The sequence below is a fragment of the Falco peregrinus genome, chromosome 6 (assembly GCF_023634155.1).
Source record: "Falco peregrinus isolate bFalPer1 chromosome 6, bFalPer1.pri, whole genome shotgun sequence".
Classification (NCBI taxonomy): Eukaryota; Metazoa; Chordata; class Aves; order Falconiformes; family Falconidae; genus Falco; species Falco peregrinus.
In genome coordinates, this window is record NC_073726.1 from 63,720,332 (window position 1) to 63,740,449 (window position 20,118).

General features: G+C 39.5%; 1 protein-coding gene across 1 annotated transcript in view; it reads right to left on the reverse strand.

Annotated features, from left to right (window-relative positions):
* MYBPC1 (myosin binding protein C1) overlaps positions 1-20,118 on the reverse strand; it is a 93,705-nt gene that overhangs the window by 57,127 nt on the left and 16,460 nt on the right. The window contains exons 3-4 of the mRNA XM_055807651.1: positions 4,348-4,380; positions 1,300-1,341 (exon numbers count right to left, since the gene is read on the reverse strand). Of these exons, the coding sequence (XP_055663626.1) occupies positions 1,300-1,341; positions 4,348-4,380 (75 nt within the window). The remainder of the gene's footprint in view (positions 1-1,299; positions 1,342-4,347; positions 4,381-20,118) is intronic.

A 20,118-nucleotide genomic window follows, 5' to 3' on the forward strand; every position in this document is an offset into this window, starting at 1 on the left:
ATCAAAATAAAGCAAGCAGAACTAGCTGCTGGAATAGCTTGAGGCAAGACCTTCATCATTTTCCTATCATTAGGCATGCAGATTATTCCTGAATTATGTTTCCATTGCCAAGATGACAGATTTGATTACTCACATGAAATTTTGTGTGTCAAAATAATTGCTCAATGCAAAGATAGCTGGCAAAATAACATGCACTGAATTCTGGTTCAGCATTTTTATTTTCTTTAAGGGTACTTGAATCATACTCTGTGTTTATATTTTGACTTTGCTGAAAAAAATAGCCATGCACGCCTTTGCCAAATAACTCTGGAAGTATCAAGTATGCATCCAGTCTGTCTATAAGGCAAAATTTTGTCTTGAAGAGACCAAAAGCCAGAACACATTTTCAAGCAAGCCATTTCTTGATTTGCCATGAAAAAGCATAACTGTGCCAAATGAAAAGCAAGCAATACATCAGTTGTAAGTATATTTCGGTCTGGTTTAGCCCTTTATTATAGTGAAGGAAAAAAAAAGATTATTTTTTTGAAAATAAGCTGATGAGCTGTTTGAATTCTACTTTGGCAGGGAGTTCAAAAAAGAGCAAAATTTGGCCCAGTTCCCTCAAAATGTATCTTTGTAGCTGGAAGAATTGCCAACAGAGCTGGAGTCTAATCTCAGTGGCACAAAAATATATATTAAAAATGGAGCTGGTTTTTACATGCATTGCTAGTGGAACAATTATGTGTTTATTCACAGTAGACAGTCCTCAAAGACATTTTTCAGAACTTGTAATGAGCTCAACTGCTGGGCTTCCAAAAAGGACAGGAAGAAAAACGTGTAGTTTCTTTTATCAGATGAAAAAAATCTATTGGACTTTGCTGAAAGGTAAAACATGCAATATCAGGTTTCTGTGGTAGAACAGAAGCAGCTTAGAGTGACAGTAGAATATTGTCCGCTCTATTTAAAAGCTACCAGCATCCACAGTATCTGAGTTTTAGCAAACTTGGTCAGTGTTAACATCCAGGCTCACTTAAATGTGGCTTTCTGCTCATGCAAATAACTTGAAAATTGATCTGTTAATTAAACAGTCTATATAAATACTGTTGCTGAAGTGTCAGTCTTGTTTGCAGAATTTCATTAAGTATCATGATTTCCTTGTGCTGGATAAGTCATGCAGATAAAGGATCCAGGAAGCTTCACATCACACTTCTGAAATTTGGCACCCAAATTCTGAATTGCAGCTCAAGCAATCCAGCATCAGAACAGCATTTAGGAATGTTCTCTTTACTGCCCATTTTAAAAATATGATTTCAAACTCACCTTTACCCTTTCCAGTTTCACCCTCCTGCGATGTTTTTTGTTCTGTGTAGGAAGTACAAGTATATTTTTGAGAGGATCTTAAAGTAAAAAGAAAAACTTACACAGCATTAAAAAACCAGCAATATTCTACATTCTGCTAGTATTGAAAAAGCAAAATTAAAGTGTTATTGAGATATATGTATATGTAATACACAGTTGTAATCCCATAAATCATTTTACAACTCTGTGCATATCAATGCATTTTCTGTGTCTTGAACAAGTGCATAAGGTTGATGTTCCTGTACTCAGTGGAAGAAAAATACTGTGTTTTTCAGAAGCAGCAATTGTTAGTCTCTTGTTCTTGGGCTTATTTGTGAAAGCCTTTGAAATGAGTTAATATCATTGCTAATTTGAATGGAATGGGATCAGACGTGAGATACTGCCAAATATTAATGGTATACAGAGCTCCATCACCCTAATCAATTTATCCTTAAGACAAAGTACACCACAGACAGAACATATTGAGGGTGTCCTTAATTCTTTACCATCTTCATCATAATCTTTCCTCAAGCTGTTTGCTTTTAGTTTTCTTGATCCAGCTTGTCCTCTACTCCAAGGAGGTGAATGTGAATTATCTTTGACCTTATAGGTATGCGAAAACTTGGACTGTATTTTCAACAAAATAAAAATGTCTGTGCTTTTTCTATTTCAGGATCTGATATGATTCCTATTCTCTTTGGTTTTGTATCTCATTCAATTTCCATACAAGACCATTTAGAGACTTGTCAAATCATATGATTTGTCTTCAAAGTGTAAACACTCAATATTCTATTGCCTGTGAACAAGGACTTTCTGTGGCAGACTTACCTGTCAACTGTCTGATAAAACATGCGTGAAGGTCAACGGACTAATATTGTTAAGATGGAGCTAAGGTAACTTTTGTGCCACGGAAGAAATATTTGCAAGAACCAGTTGATATGATTATCCTGATTTCTTGTTCACATGTGCATAACCATGGTAACTATGAAAATAAAACTTGAAATTTGGAAGACAAGTCCATATTCTGGAAGTGTGACAGAATCCTGGATGCTTCTGTCTGAATTCCCTAAATTTCCAACCTCCAGTTGTCAGGTCATCCATCCTGGCCAGATGGTCAAATTGTTCCTTTTTAACGGGGATTTTGCTACAGTAACACTTTCCCTTCCTACTAGGAAATGAGCTTAGAATTCACTGTTCTTGGCAGGTGGTAGCATGTCTAAATCCCATTTGAAAACCTCATCAGGACTAAAAATACCAAACTGGTGGCTTGACATTGAGATCTAGAAGGAGCTCTTACAATGGCTTCCCCAAAATTTCCTGCTGTAGTTCAAAATTATGATTATGTCCAATAAACTATTTATATGTTATAGCATTTGGATTCTTGAACAACCAGCTTCCTTCTTTGTGTGATAGCTTGGTACGCATCTTGATGATACATCTTGGTAATCCAAGATGACAGCATCTCAAATCAGGCAGAAGCAAGCCAGGAGAAGTGATTGGTACTTCCAGCTTAGAAATATCCCAGTTTGGTCTGTGCCTAACCATAAAGGCCTGCTGACACCCTACTTGTTGTACAGAGGAAGTACAAGATGGGGGAAAGGAAGGGGGTTATAGGAGTGATTTAATATTTAATCCTGTGTATTTAAATAAAAACAAAGATGATGTAACTTATTTGAAAATGTTAATAAGTCTTTTAATATAACATTTCAAATATGCTATTCCTTTCTGTCTACAAAAAGCAGTTCCTCATTTCAGTTCTACTTAAAAGTTAAGACCAATGAATAACATGAATTCAAGTACAAAGTCTATCAGATAAGTGCCTCAGTGTGAACATTTTGAAATTAATTACTTTAATATCAACTGTACAGATTTTATGGCTGAGTGAACCACAACCATCATGAATGAAATACAAATTACCTTTCCTTACAAATAAATATATGTGATATGAAAGAGTTCACCCTAAGATAAAAATAACATATGGGCTATTTAAACATGAAACTCCCTGTGGCAAATGGTACTGCTACCTCCAGACTTTGTCTTTTTTAATGAAAAAGTGTGTATTCTTTAATAAAATAGCATATCATTTAAACAAAGATATCTTGAATCAGCACGATAAAATGCCAGTTTGCAAGACTGTAGTAGATGCACGTTTAACACCTACAGAGTATTCTGTTTGGTACTGCTGTTTAGGTAGCTACACAGAGAATAAAAAACTCACCAAATGGTCAAATTAGACATGTGTAATGTACATATGTTATTAACCAGCACCTGAGAATTTAACTCAGGTTGCTCAATGCAAATCAAACTCACACAGCAAAGGCTTGCCTACCTTTCCAGCTCCCCCTAAAGAAAAAGCAGCAGGTCGGCACAGAGCTTCAGCTTAACTTGAAGCCCTAGTCCTTATGATTCAGTTTCACCTAACTTTGGCTTCCTGGAAGTTACTCACCCACTCAGTTCTAGACAACCAGACTCCTCAGGGCAACTGCCTATACATAGACAACCAGTGCCATTTTAGATGTTATCCAGGAAACACCCATTGGATGAGCATGTATGACCCAGGATCTGCTCCACTGATTGTAGGTGGAGCACTGCTGAACAACTTAGACAAGATACCTAATCTTCAGATGGCTAAAATTAGGTGAAATGAATCCCATGTTTGATTCTGTCAACTTTACTCACAGTGTGCCTTTGAGGAGAAACAAAAGGGAATATTTTAGTGATTAGATGCTGTTCAGCATCAAAGAAGACAGCATAATTTAGCCACAGAATTTAAGCAGTCATCAATTTCCTGTATCCTGAAAAGCATTTGCATCATTATGCAAACAAGTCTCTCGCAAACAAAAACTGAGTCTGAAAAATCAACATTCAGGCAAAGTAAAGTGAGAATATCTTACTCAGTTGGGTTTTCTTACTTTTCTTACTGTTCTCTCAAAGGGACAATGTACACAAAACATCTTATGGCTATGCAGTATCCAGTCTCATGGAACTGTTGTTAGTGTTACAGCAGAAATTGGTGTTTTTTACACTAACCTGGAGGTGGCGGTGCACTTTCAGTTTCAGTCTCTGAAAAACAAGGAAAGATGACAGATATTGAGCTTCAAGTAAAAGCAAATATTTTTCACATATTTGGTATATTCTTGTTGAATTTGGACACAGTTTTGGTTCATTTAATATTTTAATGCAGTTCTCAAATTTATTTTTGCTTTCACACATGCAACACATGGCATCTTCAGAGTGACAGGGTCAGAGGCCTAAAGCTATTATGCTCTGTGAAGAGATGATACTGAACTTTTCCAGTCCAGAGAGATATAATACTCACAGAATCATAGAATTATTTAGGTTGGGAAAGACCTTTAAGACCATTGAGTCCATCCAACCATTAACCTAGTACTGCCAAGTCCACCACTAAACCATGTCCCTAAGTGCCACATCTACAAGTCTTTTAAATACCTCCAGGGATGGTGACTCAACCACTTCCCTGAGCAGCCTGTCCCAGTGCTTGACAGCTCCATCGGTGGAGAAATTTTTCCTAACACCCAATCTAAATCTCCCCTGGTACAACTCGAAGCCATTTCCTCTTATCTTTTCACTTGTTCTTGGGAGAAGAGACTGACACACGCCTTGTTGCGACCCCCTTTCCTGTAGTTGTAAGAGTGATATGGCCTCTCCCAGACACGCAGGTCATCTTCCTGCACATATTCATGTTAATTTATATAGGTGGGACCCAGCACATTCTGGGACCTTTCGGCAATTCCAGTTGAGGACAATTCTGGAATATCGTGGGATCCAAGTTGAATTTCAAGTTTGGGTTTGATTTTTTAAAGTGAATTGGTCTTGAACATATGCTTAAATATATAAATTAGCACATCGATATGTTTCTGTCAGATGATATCCTATGTTTAAGCTATGATATTGCTATGTTTAAGCAAACTTTCAACTGGAATAATATCTGATATGACTTTAATTGTGAACTTTAATTAACAGAAGAGGGTCATTCACAAAGAATCCAGAGACCTTTATTTAATTTTAACCACACCATTAGATCTAGAGTTCAGAGTTCAGTGAAATCAGCTTAGCAGCTCTGTGTAGAACCTACAGTATGTTTCGGTGTTCTTTCTTTCAGTCATTCTTTTTAATCTAAATTGCTTTCCTTTCAGATGTGTGATACAGAAACCAGGCTTTTTATCCTATTTAAATGTTATCCTTTTGGGACGACATGTTCTCTGATCTAAAAACATTTTTTCAAAAATTAACTAGATAAAATTTACTTTTAAACCATTAAAGGAAGCTTATTTTCAACTTGTAAAATCCTTAGGACTCTGGACTCGTTGAAAATAGTAATATTTATTGGAGGTAGTGCATTGACTTATAGTTTAAGTACTTGCAACAAGCAAAGATTTAAAAGGTTGAAATCCTTAATTGTAACAGTAGATGGCTCTTACTAACCTTTGTCATGTTATGGGTATTAACCTTTGGGACCCCACCTAAGGTCGTACTCAGGAAATAAAGTTTCAATTTCTGTCACACAGAAATGCTGGTAAGGCTAATCCTTTGCACTCAGGTCTAAATTTAACTAAAACATAGTTCTCATTCTTAATATATCCATTTAACATTTAAAAGGGAGAAATACTTTTAGCACAAATATAATTTTGACTGTGTGAATTTGATATGGCTTAGGAACTTCCAGTCACATATGCAGATACTACAGTATATCCTTGTAGAAGGTCCACTGAGAATCCCTTGCTACAGGGAAAGAGCTCAGAGATATACATTCTGGTCACAGCACCCATCATACAGAATAGAAGGGAGAATGTACATTAAAGATCAACAGAAACAGAGTCTGACAATAATAAAACAGCTTTACTTAGGCTTATAGCAATTTATTTTTTCTGGTCTAATAACTAACATACTAAGTTTTGCTTTGTGACCTAGGAAAATATGAACATTTTTCATATGAAACTATGAAAATTCCACCACAAAAAGTAAGTCTTGGAACATAACCCTTTTACTACCATGACATTTCTTACTGCTTCCACTGAGAATAAAATAACATCTGTGGCATGGAAATCTATTTCTTGCATGGAAAAGTAATAGCAGATAATGGCTGACTATATAATCGTCTTTTTGAAATGTAATGGCTAGAAACAGGGAGTATTCTTACAAACACTGAATTGGAAAATTCTCTTTGGCTCACCAGCAAGGCCCACAGATTTATAAACAAAAGCTCACCAAACTCAGCAATTTCAAGGCTCAGATGAAAGGCTTATGAGCCTTTTGAGGGACTTTGCTTGAGATCTTCTTTCATGTTGAAAAGTATTTCATGGCTTCATCACACTATGAACACATGGTTCAACACAACACATTCTGTTGGTCAGAGATCACACATCTTTAGTCCTCTCTTACCTAGCAATAGGCACAGATGTTAGCCAAAATCTACTGCACAAACCAGACTAGAAACACTATTATTATAGTCTGAACTTCATCTCATACATGCAGACATACAAGGAGATATTCAAAACCTAAACAATGTCACAGACAACCTACTCTAGCTGACCCTGTTGCTAGCAGGGAGGTTGGACTAGACAATCCCCGGAGGTCCTTTCCAACCTCACCTATTCTACAGTTCTGTGATGGGATGATGACTGAAGCCAGACCAAGAAGTCAGTGGTTTCTTTCCTAAACCATAATTCAAGGCTGTTTGGTCCATTGCTAACCGAGGCAAGAACTGAGCTCAGGGAAGAGACCTGAAGTATGGTGCAGGAGGAAAAAAAAGGAAGGGGTAAGAGTTCCAGGCACTGGGGGTGGCAGAGACATGGGAGATACTTCAGCATAATCTTTTGGCCATGTGTGACCCCTTTCATGGTCATGCTTGGCTTACAGTTCCATTCCTGAGGACAGCCAGGAAAAAAACCATTAATAGCACTGAGTAGTTTCCACCTCCCCAAAGAATGATAGCCCTCTCTGGCTGACCTCTGCAACAGGCTTGTCAGCCAGGAAAGGGCTCTGTGCACTCAACCAGCAGCTTACGGTTGTGCTCCTTCCCTAGGAGGCATGCTCACTGGAGTCCCCAGATGCCATTCCCGACAGCCCCATTGCCTAATATGGTGCTTTGTCGAGGCATTGTCAGGGGGGCTGGCGGTGGAGAACGTGGTGCCTCCAGCATGCGCTCCCCAGCCCCTTGGGAGAAGATGGGTTCACCGGGTTGTAACGATCCCTCCCATGCTACAGGGGAAAGCGGCTGTTGAAGGTCCAGTTACTGCTGGATTGACACCATGTCAACTGGGCCTTCTACCACGCAATTGAAGTTCACTTCTGGTTCACAGTTTCTAAGGCAAAAGGCAGTGGTTTCTTCTTTGCAGTTCTTTATGTAAGAAGCCAAGAATGTTGGATGTCAGTGGGTTGTGTTGCGCTACACAGAGACCTTAGGTTATTCATTGGCTGTGAAACTTGTAAAGCAGCTGGTTATATAAAATTCTACAGCAAGAAAAGGAACCAACTTAGCAGTCTACTACATGGCTACTCAGAAAGGATAGTAGATTAAGAAGTGTAGTTAGCAAATAAAGTGAAAGCACAACTGTCACTTAGATAACATCTCCAGAAATGCTTTCATGCCTCAGCTGCATCATCAGATGCATTCAGGATCCAGTTTGACATAGGATATGAGCACTTAGAGACAAGACATTTTTATTTGTGATTTATAATTATATATGCACACATACACTCCTGAAAATCAGCAGGAGATGCAACCTGACCCATTACCAACAATTTTCCATCACTGTTCCACATTTACCGTGTTCAATATTTTGGATAAAAAAAGGACTTTAAATCTCTCCCTGTGTGTATAGATAACTAAGCTTTTAAAAGTTCCGTGAGATTACCCATGCACGAAAGTTATGGAAATGCTTAAAAACCATGTTAAATTGGGACTACCATTATTTAAAATTTCAATTCCATTTTAGGTCTGGCTGCAGTGACATCCAGCCTGCAATAACCACAAGTAGCTTTGGATCTGGCAGGGTGCTTATGTGTGATGGCCATTTTTCAAGGGCTCTAAATTCCCGCTTCCACTGGCTTCTGCGACAGCAACAAGCATAGAAACTCCCTGACCTCATATATATTACTTTTCACATTGGAGTATAAACATGACAAGGCATGCTGACAGTTCTAAAACAGTCTCCAGGTCCTACTCTACTACTGTGCTGGGAGCAAAGTATTCTGGAGTCTTGAAGTTCAGACCATTCGAGAGCTACAGGTTGTCAGCAAGCAAACTGGGAAAGAGGTCTGGCTGGATAACTCTTCTCATTTTGCAACTCTGTACTCAGGACCAGGTTTGTTTTGGGTAGGCTTAGGAACTCTCAGTAATATTGGAAAACTAGTAGTGGTTTTATCCCCTCAGGTGAAGGAAATGACCTTGAGCTTTAAGTCAGGGCTTGCACAAAGTCTAAAGTTAACATTTCACCGGGCTGGAACATTCAACAGGAAAGTTTCCTGCACTAGTTTCTCCCTGCAGTTAGGTATAGATTGGTTACAACCCAGCAAAGACTCTGGTCTAAACAGACAAGGAATTGAGGATTTCACCCGGTCTGACCAGAGGGCTTACTCCCATCTACCTGAAAGGGAAGCCAGGACTACAGCTGCATCATCATGGACACAGGTATATCATCTCTGTGTAACAGCAGCATATTAAGGTGACTTTCATATGTCAAAGAGCACGAGGATGGTCACTCTAATGCTTTTTGTCACAAAGACCTGTCAACGTCAAATTGTGCCATATTTAAGTAGGTGGATTAAGCTTGCGCACATAGCCTCAAGGGATCAGACAAATATAACTATTACGTAGGAATTCCTAAAGTGCTGACTCTGCTAGTCAGGCAAAAATAGACAAAATGCTAGTTTGGGGAGATAGCATAGCTCACCCCAGCCCTTGTGCAGTTGTCATGTGTAAGGATTGACCCCGGTGCACAGCCCCTGTAAGACACAAGAACTGCCGCTGTGGCACATGGCTTTCTCCCGAGGCAAATGCTCCACTAAAATAGGTGGGCAGGGAAGGTGCAAGGGTGTGGAACTGTTGCATTCCGCAAAAACTGAGCACAATCATGCAGACAGGGTCTGCCCGCTGCCTCATGAGTCTCAGTTCTTTACTGAGAAATCATCTGATTTGCGTGCAACCTCCACAGACAGTTCCCAACCTGAGTGGAGGCAAGAAACTATAACACCAGCTGAAATCACAACCTTTTTTTCTGAATATCCATGGACATTTTCTATATTACTTTTAAAATAAAGCTACAGAACCCATTCTAAACAGACTTCAGTCCTAGGTCCTGAGAGCAAAAGTGGTTCTAAAGGACTGAAGTGAATAAGCAGTGGTGCTCTGGTGGCTGTCTAGGTGACAGTTACAGTGGCCAGCAGTGTGATGCAGCTAGACTGATACATTTACTAAGTATTTCTGCTTTCTGTTTCCACTTGTAATGATGGTGTAGACAGAAGAGGCTGCCTGTTTTGGCTTACTGTGACCGTTTCTGGTTAGTCATGAATACTGCAACCTTAGGTTAAGTACTGTCTGTTGTTGCAACAAAGTGAACAAATCAGCATGTTCACTGAAGCTGAAATTATTTTTGTATTCCAGCAATTAGAACCATCATAATCTTGTGATGTATCTTCAGCTAGGGACTGGAGAAGAAATAGACTTAAAGAATTTGCTTAAAAATTTAGTTTTGCATATGATTAAAATTCAAAACTGTTCCTAATGAATTCCAGCTTGTAGGAAAAAACCAAAACCAAAGATAATAATTAGTCCAACTGTACAATCTCACCTACAATGCTCCTGTTTCAGTAATAATCTAAATACTTCCAATTATGAAGGATTTTATGGGCCACAGGATCCAATCAAACCATCATATGATAAATGCAGAATGTTCCCCGACTTAAGGACTGCAAAACTGAATGAGCAGTTGGAACAAAAGCCTAGTAATAGTGAATTCTGTGGAATGAATTAGATACCAGGAAATAGTTTATAGATCTACTTGAGGAGCTACAGTAAAATTGGTGACTCCAGATTTTGTCTTCATTGCCATCCATAATTGTGGAAATGCATAAAGCAACCATTGCTTGTTTAGTGTGTTTCCTTGCAGTTTACATTTTTCTAAAATCATAGAATCATTTAGGTTGGAAAAGACCTGTAAGATCATAGAGTCAAACTGTAAACCTAACACTATCAAGTCCCACTAAACCACGTCCCCAACTGCCACATGCTAGTAAATCAAATCTGATCATATGTAAGCTTCCACACTGTTCTCATTTCTTATGAGAATTTTGCTTTCCTATAGGAATTAATCTTTAAAGAACACTGTAACCATGACCTTGAACAAAAGCAATTTCTTTAATAAAATGTATGTTCACATATCTATAGTCTCCCAAGTTTGTACAAGTAGACTACCCAGTAAAGAACTATGTCATCCATGCATTGAACCCCCACATATTTAATTTCTGGTAGGTAGGAGGGAGCTATCGGCAGTCAACACCCTCATCAGATGGTGCAAGGCTTCCTTGGCAGTCTTGAAGTTGCATGTGTACTGTAACTGGGAACTAAATGGCTGCCAAGTGTTGACAGTATTTGAAATAAGTAAAGCTAAATTTGGTGGCTTTAGTCTAGTTATCAAGTTTCCATGCATTCTCAAACTCATTTTTAACCTACTCGGGCCGCAAGGCACCGATATGGAATAATCAAATTCCATTTGTATTTCCATTGTATCTTTCTTCTCTGACTTTATATCAAGAAATGACTGCACTAAAGTTCCTGAGCACTTGTGCACCCTGGAGAAAGAGTGCTTATGCTTGTATCTCACAGATCACAGACTAGCAGTAGACTACAATTTGAGTGCTGCACTCAGTTGAAATTTTTTGACTAAATTTTTTCCATGGAGGTTTTCACAATTGCAGTTTTCTAACTTATCCCATCATTTAAAAAAACAAAAACAAACTTTTTTTTTTTAACTTGCAAACTGAAATTTTGTGATGCTGTGTATCCTGCAAAATCTCATAGGCAAAGTTTTGCTGGATATACCATCTACATGGCAAAAGGATTTTGATGAAATGTGTTACAGTGCATACAAAAGTGATTTGTGCTCATAAGGTAATTCAGCTTGCCACATAACTCTACGTTTATGAGAAGGCTTTGTCAGCACAGCTGTACCTGAAGGCCATTGAAAAATTTTCCAGGCCTGAGTCTGTTTGTGGCTATATTGATTTATTTTTTTTATTCTACATATTGATATGTTCAGTTTTATTTCCACGTTTGGAAATTAAAAAAAAATATTTTGAAGTATCATTGCAAGACTTGTTTTAAGATGAGGTGTATGCAGTCCCAAACATTACTGAAAAAATTCTTAGTAGGCATTTTCCCCATAAGTCTTGCACAGTGAAAACTGCGGAAATTCCACACAGATTCAGTTTCTTCCTACCAATGGTAGCTCAATGATAGAAACACTCAAAGTCTCCACTGTCATGGCACCATCTCTGTTTATATACCACCAATTTAATGCAAGCCTGAAACGATTCCCTACACCTGGAATTCCATATTCCTCACCTACCTGTTCCCAGCCTGAGCCATTCTTTAACATTGCTTCACATGATGTACTTAAACATGGTTCTGGCTCCAGTTAAACAGGGGAAGGAGAAAACTGGCTGTGTAAATATTGCCAACCAGATGCGTGCTTATGCCTAAAGGACAGGAGCAGCGTTGCTACTTTTACGTTGTAAAGCCAACAATAAAACAGACCCGGCCTGGCACCTGAGCCTTACCTCTGCAGCTCTGCACCTGGCAGCCCCCGGCCCTGCTTTAGGCCCAGCAGTTAGCACGGATTTCTGCCTGCTGCTGCCTTAAGAAAGGGCTGTAGGTGCGGTGCGAGCTCTGCAGAACCACCCCGCCACACTGGGCTCAGCTGTGGGCATTCACCCCGCCTTTCCGTAGCGTGCGTTAGAAAGGCCCCGCTACGGGCCGCGGACGTGCTGCCGCGCTCCGCCCGAGGCCGGCCGCCCCTCTCACACCCGCCGGCCGCCCGCCCGGGGCGCTGCTGGGCCGCGGCACTGCCCGCCCCCCGTCCCCGGTTGGCTGCCTGTCCTCCCGGCCCGGGGAATAACCGCAACTCCCGCAGAGCAGGGACAGCCCGAGCAGCTCTGGGTCTGGGCTGCGGGCTGCAAACGGGCGACCCTGTGTTTCAGCGTTTCGAGCTCTGCACCAACGCCAGGTGCACCGGCACGGCCTGGCTTTGCTTTCTTTAGATTCTTTAAGCGCTGCAACACGTTTTTAACGTGTTAAATTGCCTGTAGAACAATACGATTTTTTAGCAGGAGGTGCTAGTGAGAAATTGAGTTTTCAAAATGACTCCTAGCCCAGCCAAGTGGAATTCTTGTTTTACGTATCCCACATCTAATAATTAATCTTTGCTATGTATTTACTGAAATCGATTAATCCACTCCCCATCAAATTGCCACCCCGTGTCAAAAAGTATGGCTATAGATAACTTTATTCTCAATTCCCTATCCTTCCTTGCAGGTTTGCTAGTAGTTTTTCTCTGGAAGCAAGTATTTTCATTTAGTTCAAAAGATTCAGAGAAAAATGAAAGCAAAAGACGCGACAATATGATCCCAGTGAGAGCGGCAGGCTGAGCAATGCTAACTTCCCTTCTGAAAGCTGCAAAACATCATAAAGCAGAGCAGGTCATAAAACACAGGACTGCTGCTCAGGAACAACAGGGATTTATTCCTCAAATTTAACGGTATATTTTTCAATGGCAGTTGCACTTCTAATTATAGGATAAAAGTCAGCAATAAAGTTGAAAGGGCAGTTATTTCAAGAGATGAGTACTTAACCAGTAAAGAACTTCCTTTCAGATAGTCCAGATAATTTCCAAACCAGCTCAGGAAACATTTTCCTAATTTAGAAAAATGTCTTCACTGTTGTTTTGCTGAGCTATTCTGAAATATTTCACCCTGAATCGAGGAAATCAGTTGCAGGGGTTTTTTAATGGAAATTGCATTAGGGACCCTATGGTCTGAGTAACTGGAGTGAGCTCCACAAAGGACTACATCTCCTGGTGTTCCGTGCCTTCAGGTTAGTCTGAAGAGGCACGTAAGTATGTGCAGATAGTGGGAAATCATTCCACTTAGAGAGCTTGACTTTTAGGGGAAAATTAAGCATAAAGCTGTGGTGAATGTGAATTCATGCAATCTAGTTTGTTTCAGCAAATTACAAGGAAGCATTTGAGATGTGGTGATCTGTTTTATTTTAAACAAATTTCAGATTAAAACATTTCAACAATTTAAAATTAAAACCTGCTGGTATTCCCATTCCATAGTTTTTGAAATGTCAGCTTTTCTTTGAGGGTCTGGGCAAAACCAAACATCCACCTGTTGGGATTTACCCAGGGTTGAATTTATCAGCTTGTTATCAGCTCTTTGTCAAAGTAATATGTACTACAACTGTGTCTAAACATTGTCGTGACTCTGTCCAAATACCAAATAAGAAAAACATTTGCTTCAAGTCTATTTGACAGTGGGTGACAGATAATCTGATACTCTGTGATGTTTTCAAGGAAGAGTCTTCACAGCCTTCCATCAGATAAGAGCACTCTTCTGTCATCCGCACTTCAGTACTCAGCCTCCTCTTGAGAGACAATGGAATTATAAGAAAGAACTCAGGGCTGTCAGGTGCCTAGGTGATTAGAGATGGTTCAAGCAGCTAATCACTACCCCATTACTTATGTCAACCTGAATTTTTTTACCCAGTGCTGATTTTCAGTCATCAGGCTTGTGGCAAATAACTCAAGATGAAAAAGAGGTAGTAGCATCCACTTTCTTAGTTTACTGCAGGTAACTCAAATTTATGGGCTATGAAATTCAGGGGCTGCTACCGTTTGTGAGTGCTGATGTTCCAGTACATGCCAGCCAAAGATGATTTGTAATTAAGTCCGGAGAAGAATTTAAAAATCACCAAACATAACTGGCAATGCAGGAAAGCTTTGTATCAGAGCTGCAGTATTGTTGATAACAAACACTAAAAGAATGAGAAGTTACCCTAAAACTCAGAAACTTACTGATTTAATGGGAATTCTATGTACTGACTTTGGGAGGTTGTTGTTGGTGGTGTTTTTTTGTAAGCTTGTTTGCATATAAATATTTATTGTTACTTAGATGCCTGGAATTCAGTATCGTATTGAAAAACCTTTAGGAGTATTTTGCACACATAGAAAGGACTTTTTCTGTAGGTAAAAATTCAGGACACCTAAGGTCCAAGAAACCTATGGCACTAGGCAAATCTTTGGTGGATTGTGCAGCAATATTTATGTACACAAAAGTCACGTATGACCCTTTGTGGGTGTTAGGCATACGAAATTACATACATCCCTCTGTGTTAATACTGTTACATTTTCTACCTGTCAATCTCATTCTGCAGCAATGAAGATAACGGAGAATTATAAGTCTTCACTTTAAAAAAGTCACATAATTTTACCTTTAGGGAAAACACTACAGCAGGATGTTTGCAGACAAACTGTGGGGGTTTGCATCAGCAAATCACTAAGTGATATAAAAAATCTCTCGCAAAGCATGACAGCGAAATGCATTTGAGATGCTACTGTGTATAACAGTCACAGCTCACTGAATATACTTTCTCTGCAGCTAAAAAAGCTGTTGGGTAAGAGAGAAACCTTCACTGCAGAACATGGAAATGCAAAACAAGGGCAAAGAAAAAGGGGCAGAGGACAGAGGTCAGATTTCCCCTTTAAAAATAGGGCTAAGGGAAGCTTAGATGAAAGATTAGTAAGGCTGGAGGGAATGCCATGGAAAAAATGTCATAAGGCATCTGACCCTCTGTGCCTTCACTGAAGTCTGCATCTGTGGAGGAGTGGCAGCCACAGCCTCCATTGGTATTATACTCCTCTTTGGGTCTAAAATAAGGGTTTTGGCCTAGATACTATGTTCTTATAAAAACAGAAGATACCGAATGTGCTACAGTGTGTGTATGTATATCTCTATCTACGTGAATGTCGCAGCATGAGACCCAGAAGCTATTAGTCAATGAATTACTCCATCTGCCTGGCATTTCTCATGTGACTGTTCCTAGATATCTGTAGCCACAGATATTCTCCACATCACCAGGGATAAGAGTTTTTTGTAAGTTTTGCTAGGAACAATGCTTTAGTGGTACTGGAAACTAATAAAGCTGTTGAAAAGGACAGTAATGCAATACTGTGGACATTCAAGTGTGCAAATGATTTGAAACGTTTCATTTCAGGTCAGAAAACAGTGAAAGACCCTATCACACAGGCACAATCAGATCAGACTGATGAGAGGAAGTTTTTCTTCCTTCTAGAACAGTTGGAGCTGGTGCTAGGGGCCATAATTCGAGCATTTCTCTTGCACAGAAAAGGTTTCATGGCAAAAAGTTATGAAAATGAACACAAAAATACCCAGAGGCTGGAATTCAACAACTGTTCAACAGCTCTGATTTACTGCTTTTTGTAGTCCACTAGCACACTGGAGTAAGGTGTGCATCAAGGAGTAACACTTATCTCATCAACTGAACCAGTAAGCTTTTCGTTTGGAGTCTCTCTCAGTTTTAGCTGCATCTGCATTGTTTGATTTCACCACACCTTCAGGGCTTTGAGAGAAGACAAAATTTGAAATGGGCTTTCAGACTCGGTTTTCATGCTAGCTGAACAAAGCCTGGTTTCTGTTCAAGAAAAAAGTAACTGTTTGAGGTGATTTATGAGTTGCTTTCGCTCAGCCCCTTCCTAATGTGTTCCATCCAGTCCGTTCAATAGCAAGAAGTGGAGCAAAGGTCTCTGCAATTTATGTCTATGCACACAGAGCTAAGATGTGTAAACAGAAATCTGCATAAAAAGGGAATCTTCGTCTGTGTCTGTGTATGACTGCAACGTACCCTTGGCATTTATGACCAAAATTAGTAAGTTATTCTGAGCCTGAGAAGTCGTGATGAGTGTGTATTTTAATACAGATCCCTCTCAAGAAGCATTGTGGTACTACTGAACAACACTTTCAGATGTTCACTAAAACCACCATTTGATCCTAACGAGAATTAAATTAGAAGGGAGCTTTTTGTAATAATCACCTGATCAAAATAACTTGCTGGAGCCATCACATATAAGAACAACTGCCCTAAGAAGTAGGTCACATGCTATTTTCAATTAGTAATAGGGCCAGGGGATAGCAAATTATGTAAGAAATATTTCCTGATCTCCAGGGAAGGGACAGCAATGACTCTTGAACATGTTTAATTGCTGCAATACATAGCAGGATTCCCTTCTTGCTGCAGTGTCTGTACACTTTTGGGAACATGGAGGTGGCACATAGTGGGCCTCTAAATCGTGGAATGAGTCACCCAGCCACGCTCCCATGTCCTGGTACTGCAGCTCTCTGCATGCATGGAAGTCACATGCACTGACTGACTTGCAAGTTACCATATTTGTGAGGGTCTTTTTTGAAACAAACAACTTTACTCCAAGGCAGAGCATAGAGTGATTTTTAGGATGGTGAATTTTTTGGAATTTCAGAACTTTTCTGAGACTATGCCATATTCAACTTTTAGTTGAACGACCTTCTGACACTACTTCAGGAGGTCTAATGTCCTAAACTAACCCCTATCTAGCACTACCAGGGAGCAGGGCATGCAACATCTCAGTATTATGACATCTAACACCACCATGGCTAACCGCAGCAGAAACAACAGGTTATTTTGCCACTTTAAACTGAAAATACACATAAAGACACTTGGCCAAGCAGTGGAGGATTGTGGATGTGACTGGTCTTCTTCAGATGAGGCAGTTCTAAGCCATGTGGATGTAAGACATCCTGCATCACTTAGCCTAGGTCCCACCAACTGCTCTGTGGAGATGCCATTAGCAATACAGACATAGGTAACGGGAAAAGGAAGTCAGAAAGAAACCACTCCATTTTTTGAATGCTGTATTTTTTAGGGTTCAAAGAGGTCTCTGTTCACTCTCTGCTTCAAGCATCTCCATCTTTGCTGAATCATCTGCTAGTTCATTGAGCTCTAAGAGCTAAATCCACACCTGAAAAAATTAGGAGCACTAAATTCCAGAAATAGGAATTTATGGGGATTTCTAAATCTACATGTCTTTTGTTGAACACGTTGTAGAATATTCAGAAACACTTTATTGTTTAACATAAAAAGTGCTTGTTACTCATAGCTACAAATGTCCTTGATGTAACCAGTCATTCGTCTAACAGCATGAAGCTGTTGGAGGAAGTGAGAGTAAGCTGGAGTAGAAAGGAAGAAGAGTAATTACTATTGCTTGGAACAGGAATGCTACTTTCTGTTTCCTTTCATTGATGAAAAAAAGAAATTTAATTTTTAGTTGATTTAAATGCTCAGCTATGAAATAAAATATATTGTCTCCTTCTTATAAAACATGAAGTAAAACCATCTCAATCTCCCAAGTAACAAAAATAAATGGCTATAGCACCTTTTGTTTCTTTCTTTTTTCTTTTTTTTTTTTTTGTTTTTATTTTTATCAGTGCACCCAGCAGATTTACAGAAGGGCGCTCTTTTCTTGGCTCAGGGGAATCTGGGCCCAATGTACTCCCTCATTTGTTGAGGGAGAGCATCCGAGTATCACATGCAAATAATGCTGGAGTGGAACTCTGTCCTTGTCTTAAAAACTACCCATTGCAGAAAATCCTTAAACACTAATTGAACAAATTATACAGAGTAACTCTGCAGCCTTATTGTTAAGGTACTCAGAAAAAAGGGAGAGACATGAATGTGCGTCTGTGGTGTGAGCTAGGAGTCTGAGCTACCATTATAATCAATGGAATTAGATTTTTATTCACCATAAAATAGCTGCTTATGGCTCAAATAATTTCCTTAAACATAGCTGATCAATGATATTCAGGTACTGTAGAAACCCTTCTGGTTTCTAGTTACTACTCCAGGGTGTTGCAGATCTGCCGTAGGTCCTGAGCCATATCTGCCAGTCCAAAATGGGTATTCAGTGTATCCTAGAGCGTCTCATATGGCAGTAGGCACCTATGTTTAGGCAACTGCTGGCTGGTCAGCTGAACAGCAATTTGGGCTCCACTGACTGTAATGACCCGCTGCCTGTGACTCCAGTGGGAGCGGGGACACCTAGTTCACTTGTGCACACTTCCATTTAGGTATCTGGTTCCTAATCCAGAGATCTTCTGTGACAGTTAAAAGACTGTTAGGATCTTTGTACGGTCGCAAACTTATCAAAATTTTCAATGAACTAACATGGGCATTCATGTCAGATCAGTCCTCTCTTCCCTAACTCTTAAAATGCCAACAACTCTTCAAAACAAAACAATAAAATCTCCCAGTGGTAATAAAGTGCATCAAACTCCCCCGGTAAATGATGGAAAAATGGCTTCAAATATCGGTTCCCTATATCCTATATGTCCCTATATATCTTTTTTTTGTAGTCTTCAGAAGTAACACTGCATTGCGGCTGAGAGCAGAGAGAGGGGGCTGGATGGGAAGGGACGGGGCTGTTTGTCAGCTACAGAGTTCCTCAGACTCAGGGAACAAAGCTGTTTGCAGTAGGACTGAGATAATTCTAATTACAACTGAAATTAATGATTCTATCCATTTGCCGCCTTCTTTATTTTACGGATTTTTACATTCAGTGCAAAGTCACATTAGTGTCTGGATGAGAATGACCTTTTTTCCCCCTCCTTCTAGAGCAATTATTAAATTAAGACCTCTTCACTAAATAGAATCTCTGATTCTGACTGAGTGACGAGTCTAGTATTTGGCTCTATTCCAAGGGAAATTTCCCCAGGTAATTTATTTTCAAACTTGATTTGCTCTTCCACTTCAAGGAACCCTCTGGATGTCCCCTTAGGAAACATGTAATAAGTTGTACAACATATTTTCCAAGGACTGTTGATGTGTGTGACAGCTACTAATGTGTTGATAACTGGTCTCTCCTGATCTACCTGTTATGGGTTTTTGCTGTGTGACCATAGACCTTCCCATCTTGTACGGTAGATCCCTGAAACTAATAGGAGGAAACTCATCCAGTTTTTCATGGAACAGAAGGGTACTGTAGCACGGTTGTTTTTTTTTTTTTAAAGCTCTCTTAAAGTGATATATTTAGGAGGTATGAGGGGAAAGAACTGGGCAGTCCTTTATTTATCTTCCCAACAGGTGCAGCATAGGGAGGCACAAAGGCAGCATTTGCTAATTTCAGTTTTGCAAAGTACAAAGCACCCTCTGGTCTGCTGAAAGACTGTTCTCTGTTTTCCTCTGGAACTCAATGAGTTTTTTGTTTTAGTGTGACAATATTAATTATTTTTCCTGTGCATAAATACACTGCTTTTTGCACAGGCGGACAAGCTTTTCAGCTCAAGTAAGAACAACAGTAAGCCAGATCAATCTTTTGTTATCCTCCTACATTACTGTTAAAATAAAATCAATGCATTATATGAGAAAATAAAATCGATGTAGTTCCTTCCATTTACACTGTATAATAATGGTGTAAATAAAACAAAATGTAAAAACTCCAATATAAATTGAGTTTGGGGATTTTTCTTTGCCAGTGTAGGGTTTTTTTTTCAATCAAATTAATCTGCTTAGAAAAGTAGTCTTAAACTTAAGCAGTGGAGGTGGAAGGTCAAAGAACAAATCTGAGATGGTATCTCAGAAGGAAGTGTGGGAGCAACACTTAGAAATGAGCAATGGGAGGGCAAAGACAGTCTAAGAACAACTCAGTTCCCAGCGTGCAACAAGATCTGTGCAGG